The sequence below is a fragment of the Rana temporaria genome, chromosome 3 (assembly GCF_905171775.1).
Source record: "Rana temporaria chromosome 3, aRanTem1.1, whole genome shotgun sequence".
NCBI classification, from domain to species: domain Eukaryota; kingdom Metazoa; phylum Chordata; class Amphibia; order Anura; family Ranidae; genus Rana; species Rana temporaria.
The window spans coordinates 115,095,906-115,114,212 of NC_053491.1; the positions used below are offsets into that span (position 1 = coordinate 115,095,906).

At 42.8% G+C, this 18,307-nt stretch overlaps 1 protein-coding gene across 1 annotated transcript in view; it reads right to left on the reverse strand.

Annotated features, from left to right (window-relative positions):
- The window catches only part of PODXL (podocalyxin like), a 115,426-nt gene that overhangs the window by 19,708 nt on the left and 77,411 nt on the right, over positions 1 to 18,307 (reverse strand). The window contains exons 3-4 of the mRNA XM_040343303.1: positions 13,613 to 13,974; positions 11,461 to 11,532 (exon numbers count right to left, since the gene is read on the reverse strand). Coding sequence (XP_040199237.1) covers positions 11,461 to 11,532; positions 13,613 to 13,974 — 434 coding nt within the window. The remainder of the gene's footprint in view (positions 1 to 11,460; positions 11,533 to 13,612; positions 13,975 to 18,307) is intronic.

Here is an 18,307-nt window from a genome sequence, read left to right on the forward strand (position 1 = left end):
AAGGCAGCCACTGTGCCCATAAAATGCAGCCACTGTGCCCACACGATGCAGCCACTGTGCTCATCACTGCGCCCATAAAATGCAGCAACTGTGCCCATAAAATGCAGCCACTCTGCTCACCACTGTGCCCATAAAATGCAGCCACTGTGCCCATAAAATGCAGCCACTGTGCTCACCACTGTGCCCATAAAATGCAGCCACTGTGCTTACCACTGTGCCCATAAAAATGCAGCCACTGTGCCACCTCAGGCCGGCTCGGGTTCCCGGGTATTCGTGATTAGCCAGTTGGTTAGACATCCGGATCATTTCAGGTTACTTTTTGACTGCATGCAAGATACAGCAGTTTGGGGCCAGTATGGATGTCAGGTTCTGCAAGACCGCCAGTGCATAGTGCCCGTTGCAGTTTTGGACCAGCTCATGGTGCTGATCTTAGACAAACCTAGGGATAGTCCCTTATTACCCTTACCTTATGCTCCCCTCACGATAGCACAGTTCACCAAGCATTGCCACACGTTATGGTCCAACCTAGGATTGAACCCGGCAGTTTTTTCTGGTCACTCATTCAGGATTGGGGCGGCTTCTGCAGCTTCTCGCCAGGGGATTCTGGCTCACATCATCAAGAAGATGGAACTCTGCATGTTTCTCTAAATATGTCCCTGGTCCTCATGTTGAGATGGATCAGGCTTTCAGGCATTTAGCTGACTAATGTTATGTTTACTTCCAATAAATCTGTTACTGATTTACCCTATTGTCTATATTTTTGCCCCCTTTAGGCGTACTGACCATGTGACCTTTGGCACACCCCAGGTCATTTCTATGTTTTCTTTTATCACGTTTCTTACTCGATCTCTCGTTGAGACTCCGAGTACAAATGCATGTTTAGCCACGTTAACTTTTAGCAGTATTTCGCTGCCTCTATTTAAAATCATTGGTTGCCGTCTTAACTGATCCGACTTTCAGCCCATTAATTTTAATAGAAATCACTTGCAAGTCAGATCACTTGTGGTGCAACTTTTGCTCTGAGGCTCTTGACGGGTAACCTTATGCCAGAAAAAATGGTGTAGCGCCCCCCCCCCCCCCCCAGGATCAATACCAGGCCCTTAAAAATCTGGTATGGATCTTGAAAGGAAACCCCATGCCAAAATAATAATAATAATTATAAAAAAACGGCATCCCCCCCAAAATCAATGCCAGACCCGTATCCGAGCATGTAGTCTGGCAGGTCAGGATGGGGGGGGGGGGAAACCTGCTCCTTAGCAACCAGCTATATACAGTGGGCTAGATTCAGAGAGAGTTACGCCGCGTATCAGTAGATACGCCGTCGTAGCTCTGAATCTACGCCGTCGTAAATTTAAGCGTATTCTGGAAACCAGATACGCTTAAATTAGGCTAAGATACGAGCGGCGTAAGTCTCCTACACCGTCGTATCTTAGGGTGCATATTTACGCTGGCCGCTAGATGGCGCTTCCGTCGATTTCAGCGTAGAATATGCAAATGAGCTGGATACGCCGATTCAGAAACGTACATGCGCCCGGCGGATTTTTTTACGTCGTTTGCGTAAGGCTTTTACCGGCGTAACGTTACTCCTGCTATATGAGGCATAGCCAATGTTAACCACTTGAGATCCGCGCTATAGACAAAAGACGTCTACAGCGCGGCTCTCAAGTGCCGAGTGGACGTCTTTGGACGTCTTTTTCTGTGCATTACACATGCGCGCCACTGGGGGACGCGCAGCGGGTAAACACTGTGCCGGCGCATCGCTGGGAAGCCGATGCGTGTACCTGGCGGCCGCGATGTCCGCCGGGTACATGCGATCGGCGGTGACAGCAGGGACGTGGTGCTCTGTGTGTAAACACAGAGCTCCACGTCCTGTCAGGGAGAGAGGAGAGCGATCTGTGTCTCTTGTACATAGGGACACAGCATCGGTCACCTCCCCCAGTCAGTCCCCTCCCCCCACACAGTTAGAACACACCCAGGTAATACATTTAACCCCTTCCTCACCCCCTAGTGGTTAACCACTTCCCTGCCAGTCACATTTATACAGTAATTAGTGCATTTTTATAGCACTGATTGCTGTATAAATTTGAATAGTCCCAAATTTGTGTCAAAAGTGTCCGATACGTCCGTCGCATTATCACAGGCCTGACAAAAAAAAAAAAACGCAGATCGCCGCCATTACTGGTAAAAAAAAAAAAAAAAATTAAAATAAATCATAAATCTATCCCCTATTTTGTAGGTGCTATAACTTTTGCGCAAACCGATCCAATACGCTTATTGCGATTTTTTTTTTAACAAAAATATGTAGAAAAATACGTATCGGCCTAAACCGAGGAAAAAAATATATAAAAAAAAAAAAAAATTGGGATATTATTAAAACAAAAAGTAAAAAATATTGGGCCAAATCCTCAAAAGGGATACGCAGGCGGAACTGCTGTTCAGCCTGCGTATCCCTGTGCCTATCTTTGGAACTGATCCTCAGAAGCAGTTTTCCAAAGATAGGCAGAAGATCCGACATCTGTAAGAGACTTACACTGTCGGATCTTAGGATGCAGTAACGCATCCGCCGCTGGGGGCATTTAGAGTCGAAATGCCGCTTCGCGTATGCAAATGAGGACTTACGGAGATCCACAAAGCTTTTCAGCTTTGTGTTTTCTGCGTAAGTTTACGTTTGCATACGTAAAATTAGTTCTGCTTTTACAAAGTGTAAACTAGTTACACCTTGTAAAAACAGACCTTTTTTTCGATCGCCGCGATTTTTTTAAAATTTTTAATTTTTTTTTTCGGCGCGTAACTTTTTTTTTACCTGACGCAACTTTAATGTCCCGTCGCAATCCACAAAGCCCGGCGTAACGTAATTTCGTGCTTCCCCTTCGGGAAAATGACGTCACGAGCATGCGCAGTACGGCCGGCGCGGGAGCGCGCCTCATTTAAATTGTCATCGCCCCCTGCAGAAGAGGACCGCCTTGCGCCGGAGATATTTAAGTTACACGGCCTGAAATTTCTAGGTAAGTGCTTTGTGGATCGGGCACTTAGGTAGAAATTTTAAGGCAGTGTAACTTAAATGGGAAAAGATAAGTTAGGCAGGATTTTTGAGGATTTGGCCCATTGTGTTTTTTTTCCCAAATTTTCTGTCTTTTTTTGTTTATAGCGCAAAAAATAAAAATCACAGAGATGCTCAAATACCACCAAAAGAAAGCTCTATTTGTGGGAAAAAATGATAAAAATATAATTTGGGTACAGTGTTGTATGACCGCGCAATTGTCATTCAAAATGAGTCAACGCTGAAAGCTGAAAATTGGTCTGGACACGAAGGGGGTTTAAGTGCCCAGTAATGAAGTGGTTAAGTATGGACGTCGTTCCCGCATCGAATTTTGAAAATTTTATGTCGTTTGCGTAAGTCGTTCGCGAATAGGGCTTTGCGTAAATTACGTTCACGTCGAAAGCATTGACTACTTGCGACGTGATTAGGAGCATGCGCACTGGGATACGTTCACGGCTGGCCCATGCGCCGTTCGTGAGAAACGTCATTTACGTGGGGTCATGTTTTATTTGCATAAAACACGCCCACCTCTTGACAATTTGAATTTGGCGCGCTTACGCCGGCAGATTTCCGCTACGCCACCGCAACTTACGGAGCAAGTGCTTTGTGAATACTGCACTTGCCTCTCTAAATTGCGGCGGCGTAGCGTAAATAACATACACGTCGCCCCTACCTGAATCTAGCCCAGTGTGTTTAAAGAGAAAGAAAACTGCATGCAAAAACGCATCATAAATGGGGGTTGCAAAACTTGCCTGAAAACCGTATAAACCACAACCACATAGATGGGAACCTAGACTAAACGCCAAGCGCTGGTAAATGGTATTTCTTCTATATCATTGACTCGTAAGTGCAGCTTGGGAAAACCTATAAGCAGCATCACTTAAAAGAGAAGTAGGAGTTTGGACTTTTTTGCAGTTTTTTATTTACCTAGGTGGCCTCTACAATGAGAACCGAGCGATTGACAGCTGTCACTTTCACAATCTGTCATTGGTCAGCTTTATTCATGTAATAATGTAATAATGTAGCAACTGATAAGGGCCTTAGCCTTACACAAGAGCCCAGGAAGGCCTGGAATCCATCCAGCAATTTATACTATCATCAAATGTGTTTTGGCAGCAAAGAGCACCACAACATTTATTTACAACTACAAATGATGCAGTGTTTCATGTTTAAAGGGGTTGTAAAGGTACAATTTGTTTTGTCCTTTTCCTTAGTGCAGTCCTCCTTCACTTACCTCATCCTTCGATTTTGCTTTTAAATGTCCTTATTTCTTCTGAGAAATCCTCACTTCCTGTTCTTCTGTCTGTAACTCCACACAGTAATGCGAGGCTTTCTCCCTGGTGTGGAGTGTTGTGCTCGCCCCCTCAATTGGACTTCAGGAGAGTCGGGACGCCCACTAACACACAGCTCCTTTCTCTATCTGCAACATAGAGAGCGTCCTGACTCTCCTGTAGTCCAATGGAGGGGGCCTTGCATTACTGTGTGGAGTTACAGACAGAAGAACAGGAAGTGAGGATTTCTCGGAAGAAATAAGGACATTTAAAAGCAAAATCAGAGGATGAGGTAAGTGAAGGAGGACTACACTGAGGTAAATGAAGCTATTTAAGAAAAAATTATTGTACCTTTACAACCCCTTTAAGGTAAGCATAGCATAAGCTATACCATATTCCTCAGCCATAAACTAGATCTGCTGATTTTTAATGTTTACTTTTATTTTATTCCTTACCTTTATGAGATCTACTTTCATTGGTCATTCTAAATAACCCTGAAAATTCTTACTTTAACCAGCAGATGGCAGTGTAGCACAGTGTGACTGCTTTGTTACAGCCCTCTACCTTGACTTGTAGGGTAAGCCTCATGCAGAAGTCATAAAAGCTGGCATTCAAGCTCGCCTTTTCATTCTCCTATATTGTATAGAAAACACTAAAGGGATCATATGAATAGTTAGTTATTCCATGGGGCACTTTTATGTGTGAATGTTTATAATCCCTTTCCCTCTGAGTAAAAGCTTATTTAGAAACAGTGCATTCTTTACAACTATCCTGTAAGCCAATAATCATAAAACTCTCTGCACCCACTGAGTAGCAGACAGTTGTAATGATTGTATTACGACCAATGCTAGTACCAATGATGTATAGATAAACAGGCAAAAATGTGTATTCAGCTTTAAACTGGTTGGCTGAAAACTAGCTAATAAGTTTGGATTCAATCTTTTCCAGTAGGTTTATAAACAAACTTAGAAATGCATTCTTGTGAAGTATTTGTGCACGTCTAAGGCAGATTTTTCCCAAATTATTTTTAATAAACAAGTTGTGTTCCAAAATACAATAGATATGGGTGTGAATATTCTGACAACGTCTTATGACGAAACATGTAAGGCGGGTCTTGATACGCAAATACGTCACTTTTGGTGTCTGTATACCCTGTCTGTGGAACCCACGCTGTCCCAGACCTATAGACTGTTATTTTAATTGCTCCTGGCACAGATTAAAGGGGTTGTAAAGGTAAAAAACAAATTCCCTAAATAGCTTCCTTTACCTTTTTTTTCACAAGAAATAGCTTCCTTTACCTTAGTGCAGTATTCCTTCACGTACCTCATCCTTCGATTTTGCTTTTAAATGTCCTTATTTCTTCTGAGAAATCCTCACTTCCTGTTCTTCTGTCTGTAACTAAGCACAGTAATGTGAAACTTTCTCCCTGGTGTAGAGAAAGCCTCTTGAGGGGGGAGGGGGCAAGGACGTCAGGGGTCAGGACGCGATCTACTTTGCAGATGGAGAAAGGAGCTGTGTGTCAGTGGGCGTCCTGACACTCCTGCTCGCCCCCTCCCACCTCAAGAGGCTTTCTCCACACCAGGGAGAAAGTGTTGCATTCATAGGCGTGCGCACAGGGTGTGCCAGGTGTGCCCAGGCACACCCTAATCGCCCTGTGCAGCACAAATTCCCCCTACTGCCCTGGCTCCCCCATCCTTTCCCCTGCATTTCTGCCGGTTTCCTTCTCTCCTCTCCTGCTAACTGTTGCTGTGGGGATGTTTTAGGATGAGTGGGGAAAGGGGCTGGTAAACATGTAATTTACTGGCCCCTTCTCTTTCTGAGTGAACATTGTGAATGATCGATTGTGTGTGTTTGAGCTTTGGGTTGCACAACCTAATGCAATAGGCTGCACACACCTATGGTTGCATTACTGTGTGTAGTTACAGACAGAAAGAACAGGAAGTGAGGATTTCTCAGAAGAAATAAGGACATTTAAAAGCAAAATGGAAGGATGAGGTAAGTGAAGGAGGACTGCACTAAGGTAAAAGGAAGCTATTTAGGGATTTTTTTTTACCTTTACAACACCTTTAAGTGCCTATTTTAAAGTTGATATAATAAATTCCCCCTTTTTTTTATTTACACTATGAGTGTTTATTTTTCCTATCCATTCATATGTGGATATCCCACAATCTGATACACCTTGGAAGAGGCTATTGCATTGGCTATCATGATCAAAGATAGATCTGAGGGGTGCAGCTATCTGGTGAGTGTGAAACCGAAAGAAGAGCACAAGTGTTATTCACCTTTTTGCACAGAAGATGTGATTTGTTCTATGCACAAGTCACTTTGGAAAATGATTTACAAGGACATTGTTTGCACCAGTCACTTTGGAATTTTAGTACATCATCAACTTATTTGTGGTACATATCAATATTTGCACTATTTTGCAGTCATGAGGTTTAACACACCTCAGCACCATTATTAGGATATTGATTCATCTTATCAGGGCAATAAGGGTTTTATGGTACATATAGTACTTGCACCTTTTTGCCAGTTTGTTGCACATTTATGAATGATTATGCACTCTAGCACATTATACGGATTATGATTTGACTGTGCACGTTCATTTCACTGTTAGGCGTTTGGCAGCACCATATACTGTACCTCTCTATACCTTTATGGCTCCCTGCTGATGGCGGCTTGCATGTGGATTTTCTGAACTTAAAGGTGTTGTAAAGTTAATTTTCTTTTTCCCTAACTAGATTCCTTTACCTTACTGCAGTCCTCCTTCACTTACCTCATCCTTCGATTTTGCTTTTAAATGTCCTTATTTCTTCTGAGAAATCCTCACTTCCTGTTCTTCTGTCTGTAACTCCACACAGTAATGCAATGCTTTCTCCCTGGTGTGGAGAAAGCCTCTTGAGGGGGGAGGGGGCGAGCAGGAGGGTCAGGACACTCTCTACTTTGCAGATTGAGAAAGGAGCTGTGTGTTAGTGGGCGTTCTGACACTCCTGCTCGCCCCCTCCCCCTCAAGAGGCTTTCTCCACACCAGGGAGAGAGCCTCGCATTACTGTTTGTAGTTACAGGCAGAAGAACAGGAAGTGACGATTTCTCAGAAGAAATAAGGACAATTAAAAGCAAAATGGAAGGATGATGTAAGTGAAGGAGGACTGCACTAAGGTAAAGGAAGCTATTTAGGGAAACAAATGTTTTCCTTTACAACTCCTTTAAGTGGAATTTTGAACTAAAGTGGAGAGTTAAAAACCAGGAGTTGTGCCTTTGATTGCTTCTGCTCGCAAGTGTTTTTTTTTCTCCTTTATTTGATACGTTTGCTATCAGTTTTTAAAATACTTATTTTTTTTCCTTCTTTTTCTGACACTTTTTAAGCAGCTTGTTTTTTCCCTCCTGTTTATTAAGGTGAGTGGTTAATTGTTTACAGGTGAGTATATAAGTGTCTATACAAACTCCCCTAGGAGCTGGCTCCCTGCTGATGGTGTCTTGCATGTAGATTTTCTGAGCTTAAGTGGAATTTTGAACTAAAGTGGAGAGTTAAAAACCAAGAGTTGAAAACAGGAGTTAAGACAGGAGTCTTCTAAACTGTGAGTAACATCTTAAACTTCCTACACGTAATTACATTGTAACTGGGAAATGAGTGCTAGCAGGGTTGAAGGTTTGTGTGCTACATGTATGCAAAATTGGTGCAACAGCCCCAGGATGCATACAAATGTGAGCGGGTTGCCCTTCTGGAAGCTCACATTTGAGATCTGGAGGAGCAAGCTGGGCAGAAAGGACAACCTTGAAAGGGGTCCTCTGCTCGTTGAGCAGGTGGTCAGTAGGATTCATGTGGAGGATGGAGGGGCAAGTCAGGATTATCAGATAGGAAGATAGGTTAATGTAGTGAGAGGGAGTGGAAGGGGCTCACAGAAAAGGAAGGCCAGTCCTGTATTTGTGCATCAAAACAAATTTGCCAAGTTGGGTGAAGATGTGGAGGTGGCAAACACAGAGGTGGCAGCCCTAGATGTCACTGCTACATCTAACAGCCGGGAGAGCAGCCCATCTTGTAGAGGTGGTGAGGGGAGTGCAGGTAGGCCTAGACAGTTGGTGGTAATAGGGGATTCTATAATCAGAAGGACTGATAGAATAATTTGTCGCCAGGATCGCCTCAACCGAATGGTTTGCTGTCTCCCTGATGCCAGGGTTCGGCATGTGGTGGACCGCATGTGGTGGACCGAGTGGATAAATTACTGGGAGGGGCTTCCATGACAGTATACATGGAAGGTGGAGGCTCCTTAAGAATCAATTTAAAGAACTAGGCTGCAAGTTGAGGGGAAGGACCTCCAAGGTGATATTCTCTGAAATATTGCCTGCTCAACACAGGAAAGGCAGGGGGAGATTAGAGAGCTGAATGCATGGCTAAAGACCTGGTGTAGGGAGGAGGGATTTGGGTTTCTAGAGCACTGAGATGACTTTTCATTGGGGTGAAACCTATATGCTAAAGACGGTTTGCACTTGAATGGAAGGGGGTCTGCTGTGCTGGGGGAGAGGTTTATGGGAAGGCTGGAGGAGTATTTAAACTAGGACTGAGGGGGAGGATGAACTAGAATTACATCGGGCAGACAGGTCAGTTAGGGGTCAGACATTAATGGAGAATGGAATGGGGATAGATGGGGGGAGGGTTATGGCGTGTGACAAGAAAGTTCCCATGTTGCAAACAGCCATTGGAAACTATTGTGCCATTTGTACTACTAAAAATGATATGAAAAACACCAGAGCAAAATGTAATAATATATTAAAGTTTTTGTTCACCAATGCCAAAAGTCTGCCAAGCAAAATAGGTGAGTTGGAAGCTCTGTTGCATCAGGAGAGCTATGATGTAATCGGGATTGCTGAAACTTGGCTTCAATCCTCACATGACTGGGCTATTATTATTCCTGGCTATGCACTCTTTCGGAAAGACAGGGTAAAAAGGAAAGGTGGCGGGGTCTGTCTCTATGTGAGAAGTGACCTCAAAGCAAGCGTGAAAGAGGACCTGGTGGATAGAGAGTGTGATGAGTCTGAAGAATTATGGGTGAAACTGCATATAGATGTGCGTATTTCAAAGTTAATCATTGGAGTTTGTTATAGACCACCCAATATTGGCATCGATAAACACAGAACAGAAATGGGAATTCTTCAAAAAGACTGTTTGGGAACTCACTGCAAAATATATTCCCATGGGCAATAAGTTTAAAAGGCTAAAAATAAAACCTATGTGGCTCACGGCCAAAGTTAAAAAAGCTATAAACAATAAGAAAGGCGCCTTTAAAAAATATAAAAATGAAGGAACACTAGTGTCGTTTAAATGTTACAAAGAATTTAACGGAATATATAAAAAGGAAATCAAGGATGCAAAAATTCAAAACGAACAACAGATTGCAAAAAATAGTAGGACAAACCCCAAAAGATTCTTCAAATATATTAATAGTAAAAAGGTCAGGTCTGAGCATGTAGGCCCCTTACAAAATAATCTAGAGTAGGTGACTGGGGACAAAGAGAAAGCTAATTTATTAAATACTTTCTTGAGCTCTGTGTATACAATGGAGCATGGGGGAGCTCATGTCCATAATGGGGGTGGTAGTGACGCAGCCCCAAATCTACAATGGCTCAAAAGTGATATGGTCCAGAAATATTTAGACAGAATAAAGGTGGATAAAGCACCTGGACCAAATGGCATACACCCACAGATCCTAAAAGAATTGAGCTATGTAATTTCAAAGCCACTGTATCTAAGGGACTCAATGATGGGAATAGTACCACTGGATTGGCGCAGGGCCAATGTGCTGCCTATATTTAAAAAGGGAACAAAGTCTTTACCAAGCAACTATAGACCTGTTAGTTTAACTTCTATAGTTAGGAAGATACTGTAACGTATAATAAAAGACCACATGGATGAGTTCTTGCTGGAAAAAAAACTATTTAAGCAACAGACAGCATGGATTCATGAATTGTCAGACAAACCTGATTTATTTTTATGAAGAGGTAAGTATAACCTTGGACAGAGGCGTGGCAGTGGACGTGGTATACTTGGATTTTGCAAAAGTGGTCGATACAGTTCCCCACACATGGCTTTATTGTTGATTGTTTTTTCTATATTTTGATCTTTTAAACAGCATTTGTTTTTTGCTGTTTTCTGCATGGACACTGATGCAATTTCTTATTTTCACTTATGTGTGTTGTTTTAGTTTTGCTACTTTATATAGCAAATGCATGCTTCAATTTAATATCACTGAGCACTTTGTATTCATTAATTTTTATTGGATGTCATTTTGTATTATTAATATCAGTACAGGGGGATCCTTATCCGCTGGGGGACCTTTTTCGGCAGGTCATCAGGGGACTTTTTCGGCAGGACACCGGCCGGCCCGGGACGTCAGGATTTTTTCAACCCCCCTGTTGCCGCGGCGCCGCCCCTGCACCCACTGCCGCCCGAGGCCTGGTCAGGAATCCAGCCCAGGGGCAGTCCCCAAACTGGGAGCATGAAATTGTCCAAACTGTCTTGGTATGCTGATGCCTCAAGAGTTCCCTTCACTGGAATGAAGGGGCCAAGCCCAACCCCTGAAAAACAACCCCACACCATAATACCCCCTCCACCAAATGATTTGGACCAGTGCACAAACACAATACAAAGATAACAGGATACAGTTTTATATAAATACATGGAACAGCAGGCACGTATCAGAATTATGAATTGCTAGGATAACACACACTTTAAAATCCAGCTATTCACTGTAAAAAAAAAAAAAAAAAAAAAACGCTGGGCAGCGGGAATTTGGCATGTTCTAGCAGAGTTTAGGAGCCAGCAAATCGCTCCAAAAAATCATTTTATTTTTTATTTTTCTGCTCCTTAATGCTAAAGCTTAAAAAAACACTTCAAGACTAAAATAATGTGTATGGACACATAGGATAATACTATGCTCAAAAGCTGCTGCTAAGAGCGTTTTTTTAGCTAGTGTGCATTGAGCCTTTGGCAGGTCATATAACTAGCCAGAGCCCAACAAACTTCCTCCAACTAAAAGTAAAATATTACTTTTGCTTGCACTGACCTAGGCGTCACAAATCAGTGTTGGTTTCAATGTTACAGTTTTAGATACAAAAAAAAAGAAAGAAAAACATATCCCTTATGGTACTTACGCAAAATGCTGAGCCTTTCATGTTTATCCTCACATTTGATGTCAGGCTTGTTGTTGTATTTGTGCATCTCACCTTGGAGGGAAATAGAGCACATATTTTATTAATTTGCATTATGGAAACGCAAAGTCTGATAGTTTGTGTTTGCTTGTTGTAAATGCTTGAATTGGCTCACAAAGGTGATTAAAGTGGTTGTTAACCTCTAAAGTGAAAAATGAACAAAGCATATCTTTTATAGTGTGTGTCTGCTCTCTCATTCCTCTACTATGTGCATCACTCATTTCTGATAGTCTATGCTAACACCAGACAAGCCAAGGAGATGCCCCCCCCCCCCCCCCTCCAGCACACAACAGATAATTTAAGCCTCAGATGTGCATGTTTCCCTTCCTGTATATGACTATGTAGATGGGGGAATGTCCTTTTCCTCCACTCTTGTCTCAGATTACACTCAGCTCCCTGCTCCATGCTGTGCAGTAGGTGACACAATAAATCCTGCGCCTCCCTGCTTTCCAGAGCTCAGAAATGCTATGTAAAATGTGTGCTTGAGGAGGCTTTAGAGAAGCGAAGGTGGCAGATAAACAGGTGCAACTTGTGTAGGAGGAATTTGTTTTATCTCTGTTTATCATCTGAGGCCAGTCAGTTTTAGTAGGGCTTTACAATCACTTTAAATCTCACTGATAAGCCTAGGCATACAGTGACTGATCTTGACATGTAGACTTTGTCATACTGAAATAAATACATATTGTTTATATAAACTGATTACCATTCCTATTCTACAGATGAACTTCAGGCAATCTACTAAAAACACAATTAAAATACAAAATTGGAAGTTGCTCTCTTGCAGTATTTGTATTTCCTGTCTTTAGATTTACACAGCCCTGTTAGAGAGCAGAGGCAGGTTGTTGACTATTCTTTACTGGAGATATGCAATACAGCCTGTTACTGGATGGCGAAGGAACAGCAGCAGACTGATAAGCTCACCCTCTGCTTTTCCCTCCTGTCAGCATGTTCACTGTTGCACATGCAACATACCTGAATGACTTCTAGTGGCTCTCCTCCTCCTCTCAGTCTAATTTCTATCGGGCATTGCAAGAGGCTGAAACGTGTCCCCTACACAGATGCTAGGATGCCCACTGCCACGCTGCATGTTAGATATCACCATCTGTATGTACCTACCATTAAATATCTATGAACATAATCAGAATGTAGAAGAGCTTACTGGGTTTGTGAGGAAAATTTAAAAGGAGAGATAAAAGTGGAGTAGGGATGAATATTATTAATTAATTTATTTTCTATATTGCTATTTTCCCTGGGGACTCAAAGGGGGTAATCCACAAAAGAGATACGACGGCGTATCTACTGATACGCCGTCGTATCCCTGTTTCTATCTTTGGAACTGATCCACAGAATCAGTTTCCAAGAGATAGACAGAAGATCCGACATGTGTAATTGAATTACACTGTCGGATCTTAAGGATGCAATTCTAGGCTGGCCGCTAGGTGGCGAGGCCATTGCGGCCAGCCTAGAATATGCAAATGAACACTTACGGCGATCCACGAACGTTCCGACGGGCCCGTCGCGCTAATTCTACGTCGTTTACGTCGAGTTACGCCGTGTAAAAATAGGGCTGAGTCCCGCGTCGAAAATTCAAACTCTACGTCGTTTGCGTAAGACGTCCGTGAATGGCGCTGGACGCCATTTACGTTACCGTCTAAGCAAATGACGTCGGAGCGACGTCTGTTAGCGCAATGCACGTCGGGTAATTTACCCGACAGAGCATGCGCAGTACGTCCGGCGCGGGAGCGCGCCAAATTTAAATGGGAATCGCCCATTTGTATTAGGAACGCCTTGCGCCGGACGGAGTTAAGTTACACAGCCGAAAATTTCCAGGTAAGTGCTTTGTGAATCGGCGCCTAACTTGGGAGATTTGCGGCAGTGTAACTTAACTCTGAAAAGTTAAGTTGCGCTCGGCGGCTGTGGATCTGGCCCAAAGTACTTAGGTGGTGAGGCAGCCATATTGGATGCACTCAGTTGAGCCAATTAACCTACTAAGATGTCTTTGGAGGGTTATCTACTGGGGCTCCACCAGGTTTCCCAGAACTACCTCTAATAGAATATAATATAACATACTATATGTATGGTTTGTTTGGTTTACCTCAATATTTTTCATTGGCTTTTCTACTTCATTATTCTCAGTGGTCTTCTGTGACGTGATATCCTTGATATTCACACGAGTTGTTAATTCAGCATCTGCTGTAGGAACGGAAGGAGAGCTTCTTGGGGGCTTTGCTGTCATGGGCTTAGTGGTCATAGTCAGTTTAGTCTCTCCTGCTGTGGTGGGGGACGTCGTCTTCGAAGGTGGTGGTGATGATGATGAACCTGGCGTCTGTATCATGGTGCTTTTGGGAGTCCCTGAAATTGGGATTGGCATTGCGGTTTCAGCGACTGTAACTGAAGGTGTCGATTTCAAGCTGGTTTTCGTAGCATTGCTTGCCTGGGAAGGTTCTGTAGAAAGTCCTAATACGAGTACATGTTTACAATTATGATGTTGAAATGACAGTAAGAGCCCATTCACATGACTGTATCTATAACATAAAGCATACATTTAAACACATTTCCCCACCAGGGAGCCCAGAGTTGATGCATACAGCCTCCCATTTAAGTTAATGGCTGTATGCAGCTCTATGTTTATATACACAAGTACCTGCATATGCATGTAGGTGTATATCTTTGGATGCAAATTTCTGTGTAGACAACTTTGTGCAAGCTGGATGCTGGAAACATGTAAGGTATCCAGCATTATAGAGTATGCAACAAGTAAGATTATTAAAGTTCACGTATAGCCAAAACATCTTTTAGTTAGAGAAGGGTTTAAAAGGTTATTTTTGACACCTATCCTGTTGCAGTGTTTTCCGTTTATTTACTCTCCATGAGACTCATCAGGAAGTGAGAGGAAATCTTCCCAAAGTAAGGGGAATTCCCTGTTAGACAGATGTCAAAAGTGTAGATACCCATTGGAAGACTTATGCCTCCCTTGTACACACGACCAGTTTTCCCATCTGGAAAACTGCCATGACAGCTTTTGGCTGGGAAAACTGGCCGTGTGCATGCTCCATGACAGTTTTCCCCCACAGAAAAACCGCCGGGAACTCCGGCTGGAAAAATGAGAACATGTTTTCTTTTTTTCCGCCGGTATTCCCGGTGGTTTTTAACCTGGCAGTTTTTCTATGGGAAACACTGCAGTGGAGCATACATACGGCTGGGATTCCCGACCAAAGCTCTCATGGAAGTTTTCCTGTCGGGAATCCCGGCTGTGTGTAGGGGGAAAAGCTACCGAGCAGGTTCTCAGTTTTCCCCTTGGTTTTTCTGGCGGACTGTTTACTGCCGGGAAAACCAATCGTGTGTACAAGGCATAACCCTCAACTCTTGTTCTGGTGACCACCCTACAATTGTGGATTTCCCCCTCCCTGTGGATTTCCCTTCTCTTTCTGTTTCAGTGATATTGATCAACAGGACAAATACGGGGTTTATTCTCCCCAGTGGGGGACACAGACAACAATAAAAAATTAAACTGCAGGTTGACAGAAAGTGAAACAAGAATTCAATACATGTTTCCTAAACAAATATACACTATGGGCTAGATTCAGGTAGGGAGCGCGTATTTGTGTGCGGGCGTAACGTATCCTATTTACGCTACGCCTCTGCAACTTTGACAGGCAAGTGCAGTATTCACAAAGCACTTGCTCCGTAAGTTGCGGCGGCGTAGCTTAAATTGGCCGGCATAAGGCTGCCTAATTCAAATGTGGAAGATGTGGGCGTGTTTTATGTAAATTTATTGTGACCCCACGTAAATGACGCTTTTTCCGAACGGCGCATGCGCCGTCCGTGAAAGTATCCCAGTGCGCATGCTCCAAATTACGCCGCAAAGACTCATTGGTTTCGACGTGAACGTAAATTACGCCCAGCCCCATTCACGGGTGACTTACGCAAACGATGTAAAACGTGAAAAATTAGACGCGGTTTCTGACGTCCATACTTAACATTGGCTGCGCCTCCTATAGCAGGGGTAACTATACGCCTGAAAATGGCTTACGTAAATGGCGTAAATCAGCGTACACGCCCCTAGCGGCCAGCGTAAATATGCAGTTAAGATACGACGGCATAGGAGACTTACACCGGTCGTATCTTAGCAACATTTAAGCGTATCTCAGTTTGAGCATACGCTTAAAGTTGTGACGAGCGCGGATTCGGACTTACGACGGCGTATCTACTGATACGCCCGTCGTAAGTCTTTCTGAATCCGGGCCCAAATATACACCTGCCTTGACACCCACATGAACTTTAACCATTTGCCGACCAGACGCTGCCATTATAAAATATTTTTTACTTTAAAACATACCCAATAAAATATTTTTAAAAATCTAATTTCTTCATAAATTTAGGCCAATATGTATTCTGCTACATATTTTTGGTAAAAAAAATCCCTAAAAGGGTTTATTGATTGGTTTGCACAAAAAGCGTCTACAATTTATGGGATGTTTTTATGGAATTTTTATTGTTTTTTTTACTAGTAATGGCGGCTATCAGCGACTTATAGCGGGACTGCGACATTGCGCTGGACAAACCAGACACAAAGTGAAACTTAACACTTTTTTGGGGTCCATAGACACTAATACAGTGATCAGTGCTAAAAAATATGTACTGTCATTGTACTAATGACACTGGCAGAAAAGGGGTTAACATCAGGGGCAATCAAAGCGTTAAATGTGTCCCTACGGGTGCTTAGCAGAAACACAAGATCTCTGTCTTCACCTGTCACAGAATGGCGATCTGCCTTGTTTACAAAGGCAGACCGCCATTCTGACTGCTTTGGGAACGGTCGGTGGGACCTGCTGATTGGCTCCTGCTGTGTCCAATCACAGAGGAAGCGGTTGCTGGTGGTACGCGTGCGCGCCCCAGACCTGGAAGTAAAAAATCACTTACAGGTATGTGATTTTGCGGTTTCAGTGGCCTTTAATAGTTTACTTAAATTAACTATTTACTTCACTATTATATGCATCAGCTGTGTGCACTGTATAAACTGTATGTAGCCTCAGCTACATACAGTATACAGTGCTGTCTTCCAACAGCGGGACGAGAACCTCCCGCCCCCCTGCCGTAACAAAATCGAGTCAGGTTGTTGAGCGGTGCTCCGCCATTCACAGGGAGCTTTTTCTTCTATTATTATTACTATTATTATTGTAATAATAGAGGATTTATATGGCGCCAACAGTTTACGCAGCTCTTTACAATATAAAAGGCAGACAATACAGTTACAATACAAGAGGATTAAGAGGGACCTGCTGAGAAGAGCTTACAATCTAATATTAATTAATACAGAGATTTCATTGATTGGCTGTGGTGGACAGGTGAAGTCACGACCCCCACCTAAGCTTATCAGAGGAAGCTTTGCATTTATTCATATAATACAAAGCTGTCTGTGAATGGCTGAACAGCGCTCGGTCTGACACAGTTTTGTTCTGGGCGTGGGTCAGGAAGCTCCCGTCCTGCTGCTGGAAGACGGCGCTGTATACTGTATGTATCAGGGGCTACATACAGTTTATACAATGCTCACAGCCTCTGCATCTGTTATGAAGTAAATAGATTGTTTGGACCAGCTTGGCCCAAACAAACTATTTCAAGTTCACTACAACATGGAGCTTTAACCACTTCAGCTCCTGTAGATTTACCCTCCTACCTGACCAGGTAGTTTTTTGCGATAGAGCACTGCGTTACTTTAATTGACAATTGCACAGCTGAGCGACGCTGTACCCAATTACATTTTTTTTTATGTTTTTTGATCACCTCTGCGTTTTTTATTTTTTGCGCTATAAACAAAAAGAGACAAACTGTGGGATATATTTGTGGATTTTTTTTTTTTTAAACTAGTAATGGTAGGGATCAGCGACTTATAGCTGGACTGCAATATTGCGGAAACCAGTGATTAGTCCTAATAATATAAACTGTAACTGTACTAATGACACTAGCTGGGAAGGGGTTAACATCAGGGGCGATCACATAGTTAACTTTGTGCCTAGCTGGTGTTTTCTTACTGTAGGGGAGGTGCTATTACTAAGGGAAGGCATAGATCCTGTGTTCTTGCTTAGCAGGAACACAGGATCCATGCCTTCCCTACTGACAGAACGGCAAGCTACAATCTGCCTTTGTACAGATTGATCGGTGGGAGTCGGCGGACATAGTCTGTGGTACCCACTGATCAAGCTCCCGCTGTGCACAATGACAGCGGAGGCATTCTGCTGGTGGCACACAAGCGCGCCCGCAACCTGGAAGTGTGGGATCACGTGTATATATATATATATATATATATATATATATATATATATATATACGCGATCTTGCGCACATAGACCGGCCTGTAGCAGTAAAGCTACAATAGGGCAGTTTTGTAGTGGTTAAGCTAACCATACATCAGTAAAATTTTGTTTGAAAATGTTTGTTTTTGGAATGTTCATTCAATTTTCTAATGGTCAGTTTGGTCAAATTGACTTTTGTTTTAGACCATAGTGATAATAAAATTTGAAGCAGCAGGACAAAATTTCAAGAACAAATTAATGTTTAAAGTGCATAAGGTTTTTGTTCAGAACAAATCGTACATATTGTAATGAAACCTGTTTAATACATCTGGAAGTCCATTTAAATAGCAAATCTGTTCTTTCTAATGAAATTAGATTGAAATTAAAATTCCTGAAAAATAATTTCTCAGAATAAAACTGAAAACCTAACTGTATATTAGTTTTGGATAGAGCGGGTAACCTCTAAGGCCCCGTACAGACGAGCGGACAGTCCGATG